The sequence below is a fragment of the Salmo trutta genome, chromosome 21 (assembly GCF_901001165.1).
Source record: "Salmo trutta chromosome 21, fSalTru1.1, whole genome shotgun sequence".
Taxonomy (NCBI): domain Eukaryota; kingdom Metazoa; phylum Chordata; class Actinopteri; order Salmoniformes; family Salmonidae; genus Salmo; species Salmo trutta.
Window position 1 is genome coordinate 13,168,632 of NC_042977.1, and position 17,756 is coordinate 13,186,387.

The following is a 17,756-nucleotide window of genomic DNA, read 5'->3' on the forward strand; positions in this document are numbered from 1 at the left end:
CTCAGATATGTTACGTTATGTGCGCATGCGCAGCTTCACTAGAGACTTAAATTACAGCACCTGGTAATCACTTCACCGTAGACAATCATCAGGAGCACACAGCCCGTTGGTATGTATCTGCGAACTACTCAGTCTAGCATTGATGTTTAAGTCACTTATATGTTTGTGCACTGAACGTTTACCTCACTGTGTCGGTGTTAGTTGGCCGGGAGTAACTTGTAGCTCGCTGGGTGCGGTAGCTCAACGAACCAGATGCTATATAGCATTAGGCTATTATTATCAGCCATTTGCATTGTGCTGATTGTTCGGAGCACTCTGCTGGTTTCTGGTGGCGGTGGTGATAGCGGTGGTTTGGTTCGGTGATCCGTGGTGGAGTGCAGCATTATGTTGCGTTTGTGTGTAAATCCTTTGGACGAGGCATGTGGTGGCATGGGTTCTGTGTCCTGTGACAGTGTCCATAGCAACCTGTGACGGCAGAGTCACTGTGCGCATGCTCCTCTGGCGCTGGGCATTCTGGGTGATGTAGTCGGTGCTGTTTTAAGCCAGATTCGCCACATCTTTGATGGTGTTGCAGGCTTATTTGATTTATTATTTACATTATTATTATTATTATTATTATATTACTTGAATAATATACTAAATAATATCTGAATAATATATTGTCATTACTTGTTTGTTGTATTTCAGGTTTATGACCTGTGGTCATTTGATTTAAAATAAAATGAAGGACAAAACACGAGTCATGACATTGTGTGCTTCCTGGTGAGCCTTTTCGGAGGGCTAAATAACGAAAATCTGAACAGTAACTGGGATAAGCAATTTCATAAAATGTGTCAAGTGCAACATCTGTTTTCTCCTCATTACACACCACGGATTATACACAAACACATTCTTTACATCAACAACATAGGAATCACTAAACTTATTGTATGACATTTTATACCACTATATTAGGGCCAGCCTTTGGAACTTTGGTTTTCCTAGATATGCCTACTATATTGTGATCACTATATCCGATGGATCTGCAGCATTAGTAAAGATGTGATCAATACATGTTGATGATTTCACTCCTGTGCTGTTTAACTACCCTGGTTGGTTGACTGATAACCTGAACCACTGGTTATAGTTTGAAGCTTTTTCTTGAGTGGGCAGCTTGATGAAAGCCAGAGGTTTTAATACTATCTGGTCCTCCTTTTCTATTTTCAAATCTCCATTTCTTATTTAATTAAACTCAGGCATTGTCCTTTTTACCTTAGTGGATCGATGCTAACTTTTCTACCTGTTCCAAAAAGCGTTTGGTGATTGGCGTGTAGGCTATTTGGCTCGCGTAAAGTTAGGCCCTAAAGCTTAAGCACTAATGACCGATAGCCTAAAAAGAAAAACCTCAAATGGAGCCTATAGATATAAATTGCACAAGTATTTATAAATACAGTTTAAGTCGGGTAGCCTTCGGGTAGCCTTCCACAAGCTTCCCACAATAAGTTGGATGAATTTTGGCACATTCCTCCTGACAGAGCTGGTGTAACTGAGTCAGGTTTGTAGGCCTCCTTGCTCACACATGCTTTTTCAGTTCTGCCCACAAATTTTCTATAGGATTGAGGTTAGGGCTTTGTGATGGCCACTCCAATACCTTGACTTTGTTGTCCTTAAGCCATTTTGCCACAACTTTGGAAGTATGCTTGGGGTCATTGTCCATTTGGAAGACCCATTTGCGACCAAGCTTTAACTTCCTGACTGATGTCTTGAGATGTTGCTTCAATATCCACATAATTTTCTTTCCTCATGATGCCATCAATTTTGTGAAGTGCACCAGTCCCTCCTGCAGCAAAGCACCCCCACAACATGATGCTGCCACCACTGTGCTTCACAGTTGGGATGGTATCACTCAGCTTGCAAGCCTCCCCCTTTTTCCTCCAAAGATAATGATGGTCATTATGGCCAAACAGTTCTATTTTTGTTTCATCAGACCAGAGGACATTTCTCCAAAAAGTACCATATTTGTCCCCATGTGCAATTGCAAACCATAGTCTGTCGGTTTTGGCGCAGTGGCTTCTTCCTTGCTGAGCGGCCTTTCAGGTTATGTCAATATAGGACTCGTTTTACTGTGGATATACATATTTCTGTAGCCGTTTCCTCCAGCATCTTCACAAGGTCCTTTGCTGTTGTTCTGGAATTGATTTGCACTTTTCGCACCAAAGTACGTCCCTTTCTAGGAGACAGAACGCGTCGCCTTCCTGAGCGGTATGACGGCTGCGTGGTCCCATAGTGTTTATACTTGCATACTATTGTTTGTACAGATGAACGTGGTAACTTCAGGCGTTAACAAATTGCTCCCAAGGATGAACCAGACTTGTGGAGGTAAAAAAAAAATTCTGAGGTTCTTTTTCTTTTCCTATGATGTCAAGCAGAGGCACTGAGTTTGAAGGTAGGCCTTGAAATACATCCACAGGTACACCTCCAATTGACTCAAATGATGTAAATTAGCATGTCAGAAACTTCTAAAGCCATGACATGTTCTGGAAATTTCCAAGCTGTTTAAAGGCACAGTCATCTTAGTGTATGTCAACTTCTGACTCACTGGACTTGTGATACAGTGAATTATAAGTGAAATAATCTGTCTGTAAACAATTGTTGGAAAAATTACTTGTGTCATGCACAAAGTAGATGTCCTAACGGACTCTCCAAAACTATAGTTTGTTAACAAGAAATTTGTGGAGTGGTTGAAAAACAAGGTTTAATGACTTCAACCTAAGTGTATGTAGACTTCAACTGCATATACAGTGGGGGAAAAAAGTATTTGATCCCCTGCTGATTTTGTACTTTTGCCCACTTACAAAGAAATGATCAGTCTATAATTTTAATGGTAGGTTTATATGAACAGTCAGAGACAGAATAACAAAAAAAGAATCCAGAAAAATTTTATAAAATGATTTGCATTTTAATGAGGGAAATAAATATTTGACCCCTCTGCAAAACATGACTTAGTACTTGGTGGCAAAACCCTTGTTGGCAATCACAGAGGTCAGACGTTTCTTGTAGTTGGCCACCAGGTTTGCACACATCTCAGGAGGGATTTTGTCCCAGTCCCCTTTGCAGATCTTCTCCAAGTCATTAAGGATTCGAGGCTGACGTTTGGCAACTCGTACCTTCAGCTCCCTCCACAGATTTTTTATGGAATTAAGGTCTGGAGAGCTTATTTATATATTTTTTTATGTACTGTTTTTTCTTTATTCAACCCGGCTGCCACCCACACGGCCTTTATCCACACAATATTTCATGACCCTAAACCCACCCGCCCAGCGGATATAACTGTGGGGACTGTGGGTTATGAGTCGCCTCACTAGTGGCCATGTCACTGTGTCGTATCTTATGTTGGGGTGCAATATAGGAAAAAAGCGTTATTAGAAGGTGAGATGAGAGTTTGTCGTCAACAAGCCAACACCCTTTCCACTAAGAACAGTAGGTAGTACAAGCAAGCATTGGAAATCAAATCATAACTGAAAATGCCTATATGAACCGTTGCATTCTCCATCTTCCTTTAAATCTGCTATCTTGCTCCTAGTCTGTGACTGGTCTGGCACCACCCTCCTTTCCCACACCCCGTTGCTCATAGGAGTTGTTAACTTGTCCTGCTCTGAACATGATCAACAATTTGCTTCAAGAGCCACCCCCCCAATGTCACAGTAGTTTGAGAGGACAGACCTCCACTTCCTCAGACCTCAAACTTCATCAGCTTGATTTGGAGCCCTAGGGCAGGTGTAGCATAGGGTCCCCCCTTGCTGTGTGAGCCCACAAACACACACAAGTACTAATCAGGAGCAAGAAAGGTGGGCAATTTAAGGGAATGATGTGTCAGGCTGCACCCTGCCTTGATCAGCATTGTTGTTTGGGACAGCCCCATCCCCCCCACCTACACACACACACACTGAGGGGGTACCAGGGCTCCCCACATATTCTACACATGTTCTTGTAGACCAGGTGTTCAGGGCAGAAGGATGTACATTTATTGTACCCCTTCCCAACTCCCTAACCCCTTTTGCAGCCCACCTCCCTACCCCCGGCCTAACCCATCTCCCTTGCTCTCCTCTGTGGAACTTTAGCCTTTCAAGCTAGTCTGCTGTACAGTTCCTATCCTGGAGGGTGACAGCATCTGCTGGACTTTAACCTATCCCTTTGATCAGCCAGCCACGGTCCCAGTAAACCAGGTAAGTGGCCACGTTAAGAAAATCAATTCATTTGATTGATTAGTTACGTGCCAAGGAGGGATGAAAACCAGCAGACCTTGCGGCAGTCCAGAATCTACAGCCTCATCTGATGCCCCCCTCAAAACAAAAATGAGAACAAAATGAATCTATGTGGAGGAGTTAAGAAGGTAATACCTCTGACGCTTCATTTTCCCTCCGTAAACAGTTCCTTTAAAAAAAATAAAACATCTAGAGCAGGGGTCTGCCTGGAGCCTTGTCGCTCTTTAACTGCTCCTTTGTGGCTCCATGAAAATCTATAATTAGTCATTCATACTGCGGAATAATGCTACCGTACCTGTAGACTTGCAGTCATTGAGCTGTCGCTAGTTAGCCTCGCAAAACGGCCACTAACTTCCTTCATACTGCACATCTGACTCTGGGTAAATAAAAGGGCTTAAAATGCCAGAATCTCACCGTATCCCTTTAACGGTTTAATTTCCTGTGATTGCATGGCAAGGTGCTGCGTTGCGGTGGTTGTCATAGGAACAGCGAATCTACTGTTTGTGGCCTGAAGTGTGTCAAACACACTTTGGTTATGACCGCGCGGTCGGTCAACGGCTCCCGGCTGCCTGTGGAGCCGTTGTACCGTTTCGTCGCATGTGTGAGAGAGTGAAAGCAAGAATGCGACTCTGTCAGGGTGTGCCTGTGTGTGTATTCATGAACATAAAAAAAAAAAGTGAGTAAGAGTCTATGCACTTTGTACTGCATGTGTGAATGCATGTCTGCATATGTGTTTGCGTGCAGACTGCAAACCGAGATGAATCTTAGACACCTGAATCCAGATGATTGAAGACATGCCATTTTCCGCAAACATAGCACCATACATGTTTTTTCATGACATTCTTCCCAGTTTAATATTTTCATTAAACTGGAGTGGGTTTCTGTTTGAGTGTCACTCACCCCTTTGCCCATGAGGCCGTTATTGAGCGGCAGGCCAATGAACTGGAAGGCAGCCTCCTGGATGAAGTAGGGGTTGAGGATGCGCATCTCTGTGGGCTCCCTGGGGACGTAGTGTGCCACAGACTTCCAGAAGCCCTCTGTACCCCGCTGAGAGTGGAAGAGAGATGGTGAGTTTCAGGAAAGGCATTGAAAGTAAAAATGGTCATCCAATTTGTAATTTTGAGGGGTGTCAAAGGAGCACTTCTTAGTATGAGGTAGCCAGAGTTTCAAACACAAAGGGATTATCTTTTATAACATTGACATAGAACACAAAAGGTCACATCACCCAGAGAGGCCCACCTACAAACTCACTCCCTACACGGACTGAGAAAATAGCTCTGTGCCTCGGGGGTAACATGGAGGATGGCCAATCGACCATAATTACGACCACAGCAGCGCCCCCTCATCAGCTAGGAAGTGTTACAGGAAGTGAGCGAAATCACACCCTGACCTCAGCATGGGTTCCGGGAGCACTCACACCCCTCTGGTACCTCCTACTCCAATCACCAGAGACCAGATTCGACTGGCTACACCACACCGGAGGTAGAATACTCCCAAATCTAAGGACACGTTCTGGCCTGTTGTCTGACTTCATATGCTCCAGAACGCCAAAAACAGACTTTCGCGTATACTTCACTCAAGACAATGAAAGTTGGAGTTACACATGTGAATGTAAAGCCAGAATATAAGTAATTTTTCGCAAATATCTGCCAAATCCACAAAAATATTTAATAACAATAGCTAAGTAGCTACGGCTAGCTCTTGTCCTCTGAAAACATCCCTCAGGCATCATGCCTGTACTGTGATGCGACACACACACACACACACACACACACACACTAACAGTAGCATTCTACCACAAACAGCACTGGTTGACTGACTAGCCTGCCTGCTTGCCTGACTGACTACCTTGCACACAATTCGAAGGGGTCAGCAGATGTAAATGGGAAACCTGTTCAAATATTCAGACGCCCGCCCTGCCGCCTTGATATTGGGGAGAATAATGGAAGAGGCGGTTTGATCGCGTGCTTTCAACCAGGGGCCTCCGAGCCCTCCGCAAGCCGTGGCAGGAAAACCTCATCTCTACTGTCAACATGCTGCTTGTGTTAGGGGATCTGTTTGGCAGAGGTGTAGCAGCAGTAAGTCATTTGTTTTAATGTGGAGAGCATGGTGCCGACTCAAATAGACGGTACGTGTACACACACACACACACACACACACACACACTGAGACAAGAGTGTCATGTCTGAGTCAGACAAACAAGTATTAAGAGAGTGCTGGAGAAAGGTACATCCAATTAGCAGGTAACAGCAGTGCTTTTCAATAAACACTGATAATTTCCAATAAAGCTACCTATAGCATCAAATGAGAGATATAGCCTATTTCTACAGGTTTCTGTATGTAATGAAGTTCTATCACTCAGAACCCAAAGAACTGTCTCTGAATGGGCCCCTGGGGGACAAGAAGTGACTTCCCCTGCGCTGTGACATGGGTCGGTGAGTCAGGAGATGGGCCGTTTGAACAGATAAAACAGGAAGCTGCAGAATTATCCTGTCCTACTCACTCACATGCCATGCTAAACCTGAGTCAACCATACATACGCACATATGGATGTGCGAGCACAAACACACACATACATTATGGGGTGAGCAGACGTGTATGGCTTGTGTAGGGTGGTGACTGTTGGGTTGTGGTATAGCCTAAAGGAAATGGCTGTTCCCCCTTCTCTCGTGACAGGTTTATGGTTACATTGGTCTGGATTATTAGATTAAGTAACTGTCAAGTGAAAATATCCCTTTTAAAAGTTCATATTCTGTTAACTCATACCCAAATAACATTGTTGACTCACCCTATAGTGATATTTCCTGTCTAAGGGGAGAAAGAGAGAATGAACGTGGATCTCAAAGAGGCGGTTTAAAAAATGATGTCATACTCCTGAGGGGGATGAACTGGCTAATCCACGGTTTAGAGGAGGATGGGCTGGCCAATCAGCAGTCTACTCACCTGAATATTTTTAATGGCTGGTATACACCCACACCACTCTGTTGTTGGTACGCGCACACCATTCCAACACAGAAAAGCAGCTTTTTAACATAATTATGTTAAGTGCTCCCGAGTGGCACAGCGGTCTAAGGCACTGCATCTCAGTGCTAGAGGCGTCACTACAGACCCTGTGTCACGTCCTGATTCTAGTAAGATGTCATGTTCTATAGTAGAGTAGGTCAGGGCTTGACAGGGGGTGTTTTTGTGTTTTTCTATTTCTATGTTTAAGTTCTAGTTTTCTATTTCTATGTTGGGATTGATCTCTAATTGGAGGCAGCTGATCCTCGTTGCCTCTGATTAGAGATCATATTTAAGTAGGGGTTTTTCTTCCTGGGTCTTGTGGGTAGTTGTTTTCTGTTTAGTGTATGTTCACCTGACGAAACTGCTGTCGGTCGTTTTGTTCTAGTGTCTTCATAATAAAAGTGAATATTATCACTATACACGCTGCGCCTTGGTCCTCTTTATATGACCCACGTTACAGAACTACCCACCACAACTGGATCAAGCAGCATGCTCGGGAGGAGATGGACACCTGGTCACATCAGGAGTGGATAGAGAGGACATTCTCTCTTTCTCCCCTGACCCATCGGTCTATCTCTTCATTTGAATTCCATGCTGTCACAGTCACTAGCCCATTCAAGCTTAACATCCTTATCATTTATCGCCCTCCAGGTTCCCTTGGAGAGTTCATCAATGAGCTTGATGCCTTGATAAGTTCCTTTCCTGACTTTAACCTCCCTACATCTACCATTGACTCATTTCTCTCTGCCTCCTTCTTTCCACTCCTCTCCTCTTTTGACCTCACCCTCTCACCGTCCCCCCCTACTCACAAGGCAGGCAATACGCTTGACCTCATCTTTACTAGATGCTGTTCTTCTACTAATCTCACTGCAACTCCCCTCCAAGTCTCCGACCACTACCTTGTATCCTTTTCCCTCTCGCTCTCCTCCAGCACTACTCACTCTGCCCCTACTCAGATGGTATTGCGCCGTCGCAACCTTCGCGCTCTCTCTCTCCTGCTACTCTCTCCTCTTCCATCCTATCATCTCTTCCCTCTGCGCAATCCTTCTCCAACCAATCTCCTGATTCTGCTTCCTCAACCCACCTCTCCTCCCTTTCTGCATCCTTTGACTCTCTATGTCCCCTATCCTCCCGGCCAGCTCGGTCCTCCCCTCCTGCTCCGTGGCTTGACGACTCATTAAGAGCTCACAGAACAGGGCTCCGGGCAGCCGAGCGGAAATGGAAGAAAACTAGCCTCCCTGCGGACCTGGCATCTTTTCCCTCCCTCCTCTCTACATTTTCTTCCTCTGTTTCTGCTGCTAAAGCCACTTTCTACCACTCTAAATTCCAATCATCTGCCTCTAACCCTAGGAAGCTCTTTGCCACCTTCTCCTCCCTCCTAAATCCTCCTCCCCCTCCCCCCCTCCCTCTCTGCGGATGACTTTGTCAACCATTTTGAAAAGAAGGTTGACGACATTCGATCCTCGTTTGTTAAGTCAAACGACACCGCTGGTCCTGCTCACGTTGCCCTACCCTATGCTTTGACCTCTTTCTCCCCTCTCTCTCCAGATGAAATCTTGCGACTTGTGACGGCCGGCCACCCAACAACCTGTCCACTTGACCCTATCCCCTCCTCTCTTCTCCAGACCATTTCCGGAGACCTTCTCCCCTACCTCACCTCGCTCATCAACTCATCCTTGAACGTTGGCTACGTCCCTTCCGTCTTCAAGAGAGCGAGAGTTGCACCCCTTCTCAAAAAACCTACACTCGATCCCTCTGATGTCAACAACTACAGACCAATATCCCTTCTTTCTTTTCTCTCCAAAACTCTTGAGCGTGCCGTCCTTGGCCAGCTCTCTTGCTATCTCTCTCAGAATGACCTTCTTGACCCAAATCAGTCAGGATTCAAGACTGGTCATTCAACTGAGACTGCTCTTCTCTGTGTCATGGAGGCTCTCCGCACTGCTAAAGCTAACTCTCTCTCCTCTGCTCTCATCCTTCTAGACCTATCTGCTGCCTTTGATACTGTGAACCATCAGATCCTCCTCTCCACCCTCTCCGAGTTGGGCATCTCCGGCGCGGCTCACTCTTGTATTGCGTCCTACCTGACAGGTCGCTCTTACCAGGTGGCGTGGCGAGAATCCGTCTCCGCACCACGTGCTCTCACCACTGGTGTCCCCCAGGGCTCAGTTCTAGGCCCTCTCCTATTCTCGCTATACACCAAGTCACTTGGCTCTGTCATATCCTCACATGGTCTCTCCTATCATTGCTACGCAGACGACACACAATTAATCTTCTCCTTTCCCCCTTCTGATAACCAGGTGGCGAATCGCATCTCTGCATGTCTGGCAGACATATCAGTGTGGATGATGGATCACCACCTCAAGCTGAACCTCGGCAAGACGGAGCTGCTCTTCCTCCCGGGGAAGGACTGCCCATTCCATGATTTCGCCATCACGGTTGACAACTCCATTGTGTCCTCCTCCCAGAGTGCCAAGAGCCTTGGCGTGACCCTGGACAACACCCTGTCGTTCTCCACTAACATCAAGGCGGTGACCCGATCCTGTAGGTTCATGCTCTACAACATTCGCAGAGTACGACCCTGCCTTAAACAGAAAGCGGCGCAAGTCCTAATCCAGGCACTTGTCATCTCCCGTCTGGATTACTGCAACTCGCTGCTAGCGGGGCTCCCTGCCTGTGCCATTAAACCCCTACAACTCATCCAGAACGCCGCAGCCCATCTGGTGTTCAACCTTCCCAAGTTCTCTCACGTCACCCCACTCCTCCGCACACTCCACTGGCTTCCAGTTGAAGCTCGCATCTGCTACAAGGCCATGGTGCTTAAGACATGTAGCTAGCTAAACAATGGACCAAGAATCTGCAGGTAGCTAACCAACCAGGTAATATGGCTATAACTAGTCAAGCAAATGTGTCTGATATACGAAGAATAAGATCATACATATAACTTTAGCTAGTGACCCAGCCAGCTAATGTTAGCTAGCTAACAGTACACTTGAAATGAAACCACTTTGTCAAAATTAGAAATGTGTAATATCTGAAAATGTAGCGAGCTAGACTATCTTACCCGTATACATCATGGTTGAACGCCTCTCTTGTCATGGTTGCCCTTTGAAGATAATCCAGACTTTGTAATCCAGACTGGTGTTTTCTCCATCTCCTTAGCTATCGTACTCAAATTCCACTGATTTCAAAATTTGATCATCCAGAAAGTGGAGTACACTTTAACTTGACATTAGGTTTATGCAGTTTTACTACGCGATACATTTTTTTTTTAAAGCCACGTTCAACACGATTACCTAGACATACTGACCAGTTCCAATAGACAGACGCGTGCTATATGGCAGAACAATCCAAATTCATCTCTCGGCATGTCCAGCCCACTCATTATCCCAGTCAATCATGGCTAGCGGGAAGGTTGCTCACTTTTTCTGTGGCTAAACCAACTAGGCTCGTAATTTAACAATTTTATTCGTATTTACAGATGGCATACAAGTTTGGTATTAAAGGCACATGAAAGTTTACATGTTCGAGAAGGCATTTCTGCCAAAAAAATGCATTTTGATAAAAACATTTTTGACGTTCAAACGGCTCTCCTGTGAAGTCATGACTTGCGACATACGCCTAGTTTCCTGAATCGGGTCACGTGCAAAAAGTCAAGGGGTATGAATACTTTCTGAATGCACTGTAGGTCATATTTGATAGAAATCTGGAAACACTGCACAGTTACTTTAAGTGCGTGCACAAGGCTGTGTGCCCTGACGCCAGCACCTGTTATAACCGGCTTTAATTGGAGAGGCAATAGTTTGCATAGCGGGGAAAGAGAATGAGAGTGTGGTCAAGATTTCTCATCCAGACAAGGGCTTCAGCTCTGGCCAAACTACCTCAGTTCCACCAGCGTTGACATTGGCTTACAGGGTGACCATATTTCAATGCCTAACAGTGGCTCATCAATGAGAGAACACAGACGTCGCCTCTTGGTCATATATTAAAGGTCGAAAAGGGGGAATGACTCAATAACCAGACATGAGAGCTAAGGATGGGTCCCCAGTTAACTCAATAACCAGACATGGGAGCTATGGGTGGGTCCCCAGTTAACTCAATAACCAGACATGGGAGCTATGGGTGGGTCCCCAGTTAACTCAATAACCAGACATGGGACCTATGGGTGGGTCCCCGGTTAACTCAATAGCCAGACATGGGACCTATGGGTGGGTCCCCGGTTAACTCAATAACCAGACATGGGACCTATGGGTGGGTCCCCGGTTAACTCAATAACCAGACATGGGAGCTATGGGTGGGTCCCCGGTTAACTCAATAACCAGACATGAGAGCTATGGGTGGGTCCCCGGTTAACTCAATAACCAGACATGGGAGCTATGGGTGGGTCCCCGGTTAACTCAATAACCAGACATGAGAGCTATGGGTGGGTCCCCGGTTAACTCAATAACCAGACATGAGAGCTATGGGTGGGTCCCCGGTTAACTCAATAACCAGACATGGGAGCTATGGGTGGGTCCCCGGTTAACTCAATAACCAGACATGGGAGCTATGGGTGGGTCCCCGGTTAACTCAATAACCAGACATGGGAGCTATGGGTGGGTCCCCGGTTAACTCAATAACCAGACATGGGAGCTATGGGTGGGTCCCCGGTTAACTCAATAACCAGACATGAGAGCTATGGGTGGGTCCCCGGTTAACTCAATAACCAGACATGGGAGCTATGGGTGGGTCCCCGGTTAACTCAATAACCAGACATGAGAGCTATGGGTGGGTCCCCGGTTAACTCAATAACCAGACATGGGAGCTATGGGTGGGTCACCGGTCACTCAGTAATGAAACTTATAACAGGGCTGCTAGCCGAACATCCAGTGTTTAATTTCATCATACCAGAAAACTAAAGCAAATATGTTGTCACCCAGGGACCGACCCACAAAACGGAAAGACATGAACATCATTGTATTACATGGCCATCTAAGATGCTACACAGTGTTGAATGAGTCCATACTACATGTTGTCATCTCAGTGAGATCAATGCTCACATTCCTATTCTACAGCCCCGGCATACACAAATGTCCTCATTGTGGTGTTTGTGCCAGGGTCTGATTTTTCCCATTCAAGCCTCTGGTTATTTCAAAATCTTCCACATCCCCCAGCTGTCTTCTCTGGTTGGCACGAGGCCAGAACTCTCACCAGCATTCCAGTTTGGGAATTTCAACTTTGCGGAGAGAAAGGGGAACTTGATTGATCGTTGAGCCCGTAAGCGATACGAGAGAGTCAGGCTAACGACCGCCCCGCTTTCTTCCCTCGCGGTGGGATGTGTAACTGAGCCGACCCAAAACCCAGCGGGTGAGTAAGACTTCTTGGCCGAGTCGCCCTCCTCCTGCACCAGTCAATGGATGTCACTCCTGCCGGTGACCCTCTAAACTAGCCCCGCAGTGTGCCAGCCCAATGTTAAATCACTCTATAAACATCACACAGCAAGAGGATAGTCATCCTCTCTCGCTCTCTCTCACCTATTATTTTTATTTACATTTTAGTCATTTAGCAGATGCTCTTATCCAGAGTGACTTACAGTAGTGAATGCATACATTTCATTTCATGCATTTTTTTTTGTACTGGCCCCACGTGGGAATCGAACCCACAACCCTGGCATTGCACACACCATGCTCTACCAACTGACCACAGGGAAGACACCTCACTATTTCCTTCACTTACTTTCTTGGCCTCTTCCCTCAGTCTAGCCTCTGACTCAATCTCTAAATCTTCTCTTCAACACTCAACACGGCATAAAAAAACAAAGGCCGCTTGGTTTAACAAATCTGAGTTACAAAACAAATAGATGATATGAAATGACTTTCCAAAAGGCATCTGCTCTAACTGCCTAACAGTTCAACAACAATCATAAAACAGGTGTAAGACTTGGTAAGATAAACACTTTTCCCATGATGAGAAACAGGCGTCTGTGGAAAACAGAATGTGTATGGATGGTAAACACCATTGACCCGGAGGAGATCATTTTATAAAATGGGAGCATTTCTGGGAAAGTATGTTGAGTAGACCTAACAAATCATATCAAAATGTCAAGTGGTGTGTTTTTTTTCTGGAGACTAACTATTTCTGTTGATCACCATCAAAGGAATGGCTGGATACGGTTTGTGACTTTCCACAAATAGTCTAATACTTCAAAAACATTCATTGGCAGTCTGGCAAATCAACATATGTGAGTGCTCTACAACAGAGCCTCTGGTAAGTGGCTCTGTCTAGTCGTTCCCAAGTCATAAGAAAATACAGATCAACCTACACAAGAGTCAAGGGCAGGATTAAAGCAAGACAATGCCAGGCCGGGGAAGAATAGAGATGTGTACCAAGAAGGGGGGGGGGGAAATCGATCTGAATAGGAAAAATTCTTGCAACCAACAGTCTGATGAAAGTGGTGCTCAAGGACAGTCGTATTGAAAAGACTGAATGTCACAACACAAAATCCAAAACCCCCAAGAAGATTTCTAAATCCCTCGCTGGAAAAAGTTGCGGCGGAACACAGTCTTCCATATACTTCAGGTGTTTAGATGCTTATCTCAAAAGGTTTGTACATTCCTGACCGATGTGTAATCGCAGCGATAACACTTTCAACCTCGACGGCCCACACATCCCTCTACAACGTGGCCAAAAGTATGTGGAAATGCCTTTAAACGAGTTGATTCTGCTATTTCAGCCACACGTCTAGGAGTAACAACGGCTCAGCAGCGAAGAGGTTGGCCCACATAAGCATACAGAACGGGGCCGCCGAGTGCGGAAGAGTGTAAAAATACTCTGTCCTCGGTTGCAACACTTACCTAGACACACACACACACACACACAGCTTCCTGCCTGTCTAATGTGCACGTACACATAACACAATGATATAACATACTGTGCATTTCGAGTGGAGGCTGCTGAGGGGAGAAGGGCTCATAATGCCCGGAACAGAGCTAATGGAATGGCAGCAAACACCTGGAAACCATGTTTGATGTATTTGATAGCATTCCACTAAAGTCATTACCACGAGCCCGTTCTCCCCAATTAAGGGGCCACCAACCTCCTGTGGTGCATTCACTCCATAGATGTACAATTGAAGTGATGAAGAGAAACCACTCAAGTTAAGCTCTGCTCCTCAATGGGAAGGAGGCGGCCTCAGTAAAACGCCCTGGAGATGTCTAGCCTCTACGGCTTCCTGTTTGCATTTCAGTTCATGTATAGCCGAGGTAGATAAACCTCCGGAACCCACGCTGCTAAAGTAAAATTAGCTATTTTTACACTGTGCATGTTCTAGTTCACCACCATTGCTTGAGGGACCGAATGAGAGGGGGAGATCATGGAGAAAAGGCTAAAGGGCGAGAGAGGGAAAGAAGGGCAAGCGAGTTGGACAGCTCACACCTGCAGGCCATACACAGATGGTCATAAGGCCCTTCTATGCAAATAAAAACACGCTTCACCCTGCGCCCAGCCACAAGCAGCCAGGCGAGACCTTGGACCAAGCTGGAAAGGGTAAGAGCACACCAGAGAGACGGACATTGACTCCCTGTCCAAAAACAACCCCATACCCCCTCCCAGTAGGCTACTCTTTAGATGTTCTGAAGGTCTGGAAGGACCCGATACACTGTAGATGTCCTGTAAGCAATAGGCGCTGGGCTTCCAATGGGCTTAGGAAAGTGTCTGCCTTTTTGCTTGCACCATTCAGGTTCCTTCCGATCTGCTATCACTGAAGGGGTAGTCGTCAGGACTTGTTTATGGACCAGGCTAGAGCAGGTCACAGGAATGTACTACTAAGTGTAACTAAAGGTCTAAATAGCAGCACCAAGCTACAAACAAACCCAATTAAGGTTGTCTGGAGGTCATTAGCACTGTGTACATGTTTAACTCAGAGTTTACAAGGTTCACAGTGTCTCATCACAATGTCCCACGGAGGAGGAACTTGAAAGAAATATGAAGGGGGGGAAGAAAGTTTTTGAAGGGCTCTCGCCACGAGAAAACCAGGTTGGCCAGACAGACCAAGGTTCCAGTTACCAAAAATCCCAAACAACCCAAACTCTATGAGGTACTTCGATGCTTTCTTCCTTTGTTCAGGAGAAATCTGAAGCATTTGCCAATGTGCTTTTCTTGACACGCACTACAACCTCTGCCCTCTCTGGGGGTCACGTCAGTTTCCCTTCTTCAGGTCGTGCCGGGGTTATCCGGTGTGTGAAACCCATGCCTTCGCACTCCCATGACGGCAAACAGGGAAAACAATGGGAACACTTAACAGCATTCCGAGCCAAAGGAGGACTTGTGTGAACTATGTGGCCTCAGAGCGGTTTAGAGGGTGTCTTTAGACAACCCTTGTTCCACTGGCAGAGTCTGGAGCCGTTTACTTACAGCAAATAGACTACAGCAGACCTACAGCATGGTTCTCATAGCAGTTAAATTAGTACTTTAGCAAATTATCAAAATAATATTCAGAAGCCTCTGCATCAAGATACTCTCAATAACCCAGTCTTCTGTCAAAACCAGGGAATTAAGAGCTAGCCTACATCTGAAGGTGTATCAAAAGTTAGCAGGCTAAATTACTGATTCTGCTTTGTTTATAATAATCTGGATTTGACTTCTTGCATATACACAGATACTGCTTGGCTAATGTTCTTAATCCTTGTTTACTGGTAGGTAAATGTTTCTGTATAGTGTTTTTTCCACATTTTCTTGTTACAAAGTGGGATTAAAATTGATTTAATTGACAAAATACTCTGACAAAATGGTAGAACTTTTTAAACATGTATTAAAAATATATATATATTTTTAATAACAATAAATCTTGATTAGATAAGTAAGTATTCAACATGTGAGAATCACCTTTGGCAGCTATTACAGATGTGAGACTTTCTGGGTAAATCAGAGCTTTGCACACCTGGATTGTACAATAGTTGCACATTATTATTTAAAAAAAATCTTCTAGCTATGTCAAGTTGGTTGTTGAGCATTGCCAGCCATTTTCAAGTCTTGCCATAGATTTTCAAGCCGATTTAAGTCAAAACTGTAACTAGGCCACTCAGGAACATTCAATGTGATCTTGGTAAGCAACTTCAGTGTATAGGTTATTGCCCTGCTGAAAGGTGAATGTCTCCCAGTGTCTCTAGGAAAACATGATGCAGCCATCACTATGCTTAAAAATATGAAGTGGTACTCAGTGATGTGTCGGATTTTCCCCAAACATAACTCTTTGTACTGAGGACATAAAGTTCCTTTCTTTGCCACATTTTTTGCAGTTTTACATTAGTTACTTATTGCAAACTGGACGCATGTTTTGGAATATGTTTATTCTGTACAGGCTTACTTCTATTCACTCTGTCAATTAAGTTAGTATGGTGGCTACAATGTTATCGCTCAATCCTCAGTGTTCTCCTATCACAGCCATTAAACTCTAAACTGTTGTAAAGTCACCATTGGCCTCTGAAATCCCTCAGCGGTTTCCTTCCTCTCTGGCAACAAAGTTAGGAAGGACGCCTGTACTGTGTCTTTGTCGTGACTGGGTGCAGTGTTGGAAAAGGTACCCAATTGTCTTACTTGTGTTACAGTACAAATATCTTAATAGAAAACTACTCAAGTAAAAGTCATACAGTAAAATGCTACTTGAGTAAAAGTTACAAAAAAATGTTTTAAATATACTTAAGCATCAAAAAGTACATTTTTTTATTTCTTATATTAAGCAAAACAGATAGCACCATTTACTTGTTTTTAAAATGTTATTTACGAATAGCCAGTTGCACACTCCAACACCAGACATCACTTACAAATGAAGCATGTGTGTTTAGTGAGTCCGCCACATCAGAGGCAGTAGGGATGACCAGGGGTGTTCTCGTGATAAGTTCTTGAATTGGACCATTTTCCTGTCCTGCTAAGCATTCGAAATTAGTACTTATGGGTGTCAGGGAAAATGTATGGAGTAAAAAGTATATTTGCTTATTTAGGAATGTAGAGTTGTAAGAGTTGTCAAAAATATAAAATAGTAAAGTACAGGTACCCTAAAAAACGACTTTAGTACATTCAGGTATTCACACTGACTGGGTGTATTGATACACCATCCAAAGAGTAATTAATAACTTCCCCATGCTCAAAGGGATATTCAATGTCTACTTTTTTCCCCACCCATCTACCAAAAGGTTTAGATTATATTTGGATCCCCATTAGCCAACGCCAATGGCGACAGCTAGTCTTACTGAGTTCAAACACAGCGAATTATACATTAGACAAAATACTTTACAATTTACAAACATTTAAAAACATAAATATGCAATGTGCGTGCGTCTATCAGTTACACATACATGTCAGTACATATACAAAACTAGGTGGCCTTTGTGAGGCATTGGAAAACCTCCCTGGTCTGTGTGGTTGAATCTGTGCTTGAAATTAACTGCTCGACTGAGGGACCTTACAGATAATTGTATGTGTGGGGTACAGAGATGAGGTAGTCATTCAAAAATCATGTTTAACAATATTACT

General features: G+C 44.7%; 1 protein-coding gene across 9 annotated transcripts in view; it reads right to left on the reverse strand.

The window, feature by feature from the left end:
* LOC115156719 (CMP-N-acetylneuraminate-beta-1,4-galactoside alpha-2,3-sialyltransferase-like) overlaps positions 1–17,756 on the reverse strand; it is an 88,812-nt gene that overhangs the window by 13,873 nt on the left and 57,183 nt on the right. For all 9 annotated transcript variants that reach the window (XM_029704337.1, XM_029704339.1, XM_029704342.1 and 6 more), the window contains one exon: positions 5,145–5,291. In XM_029704337.1, coding sequence (XP_029560197.1) covers positions 5,145–5,291 — 147 coding nt within the window. The remainder of the gene's footprint in view (positions 1–5,144; positions 5,292–17,756) is intronic.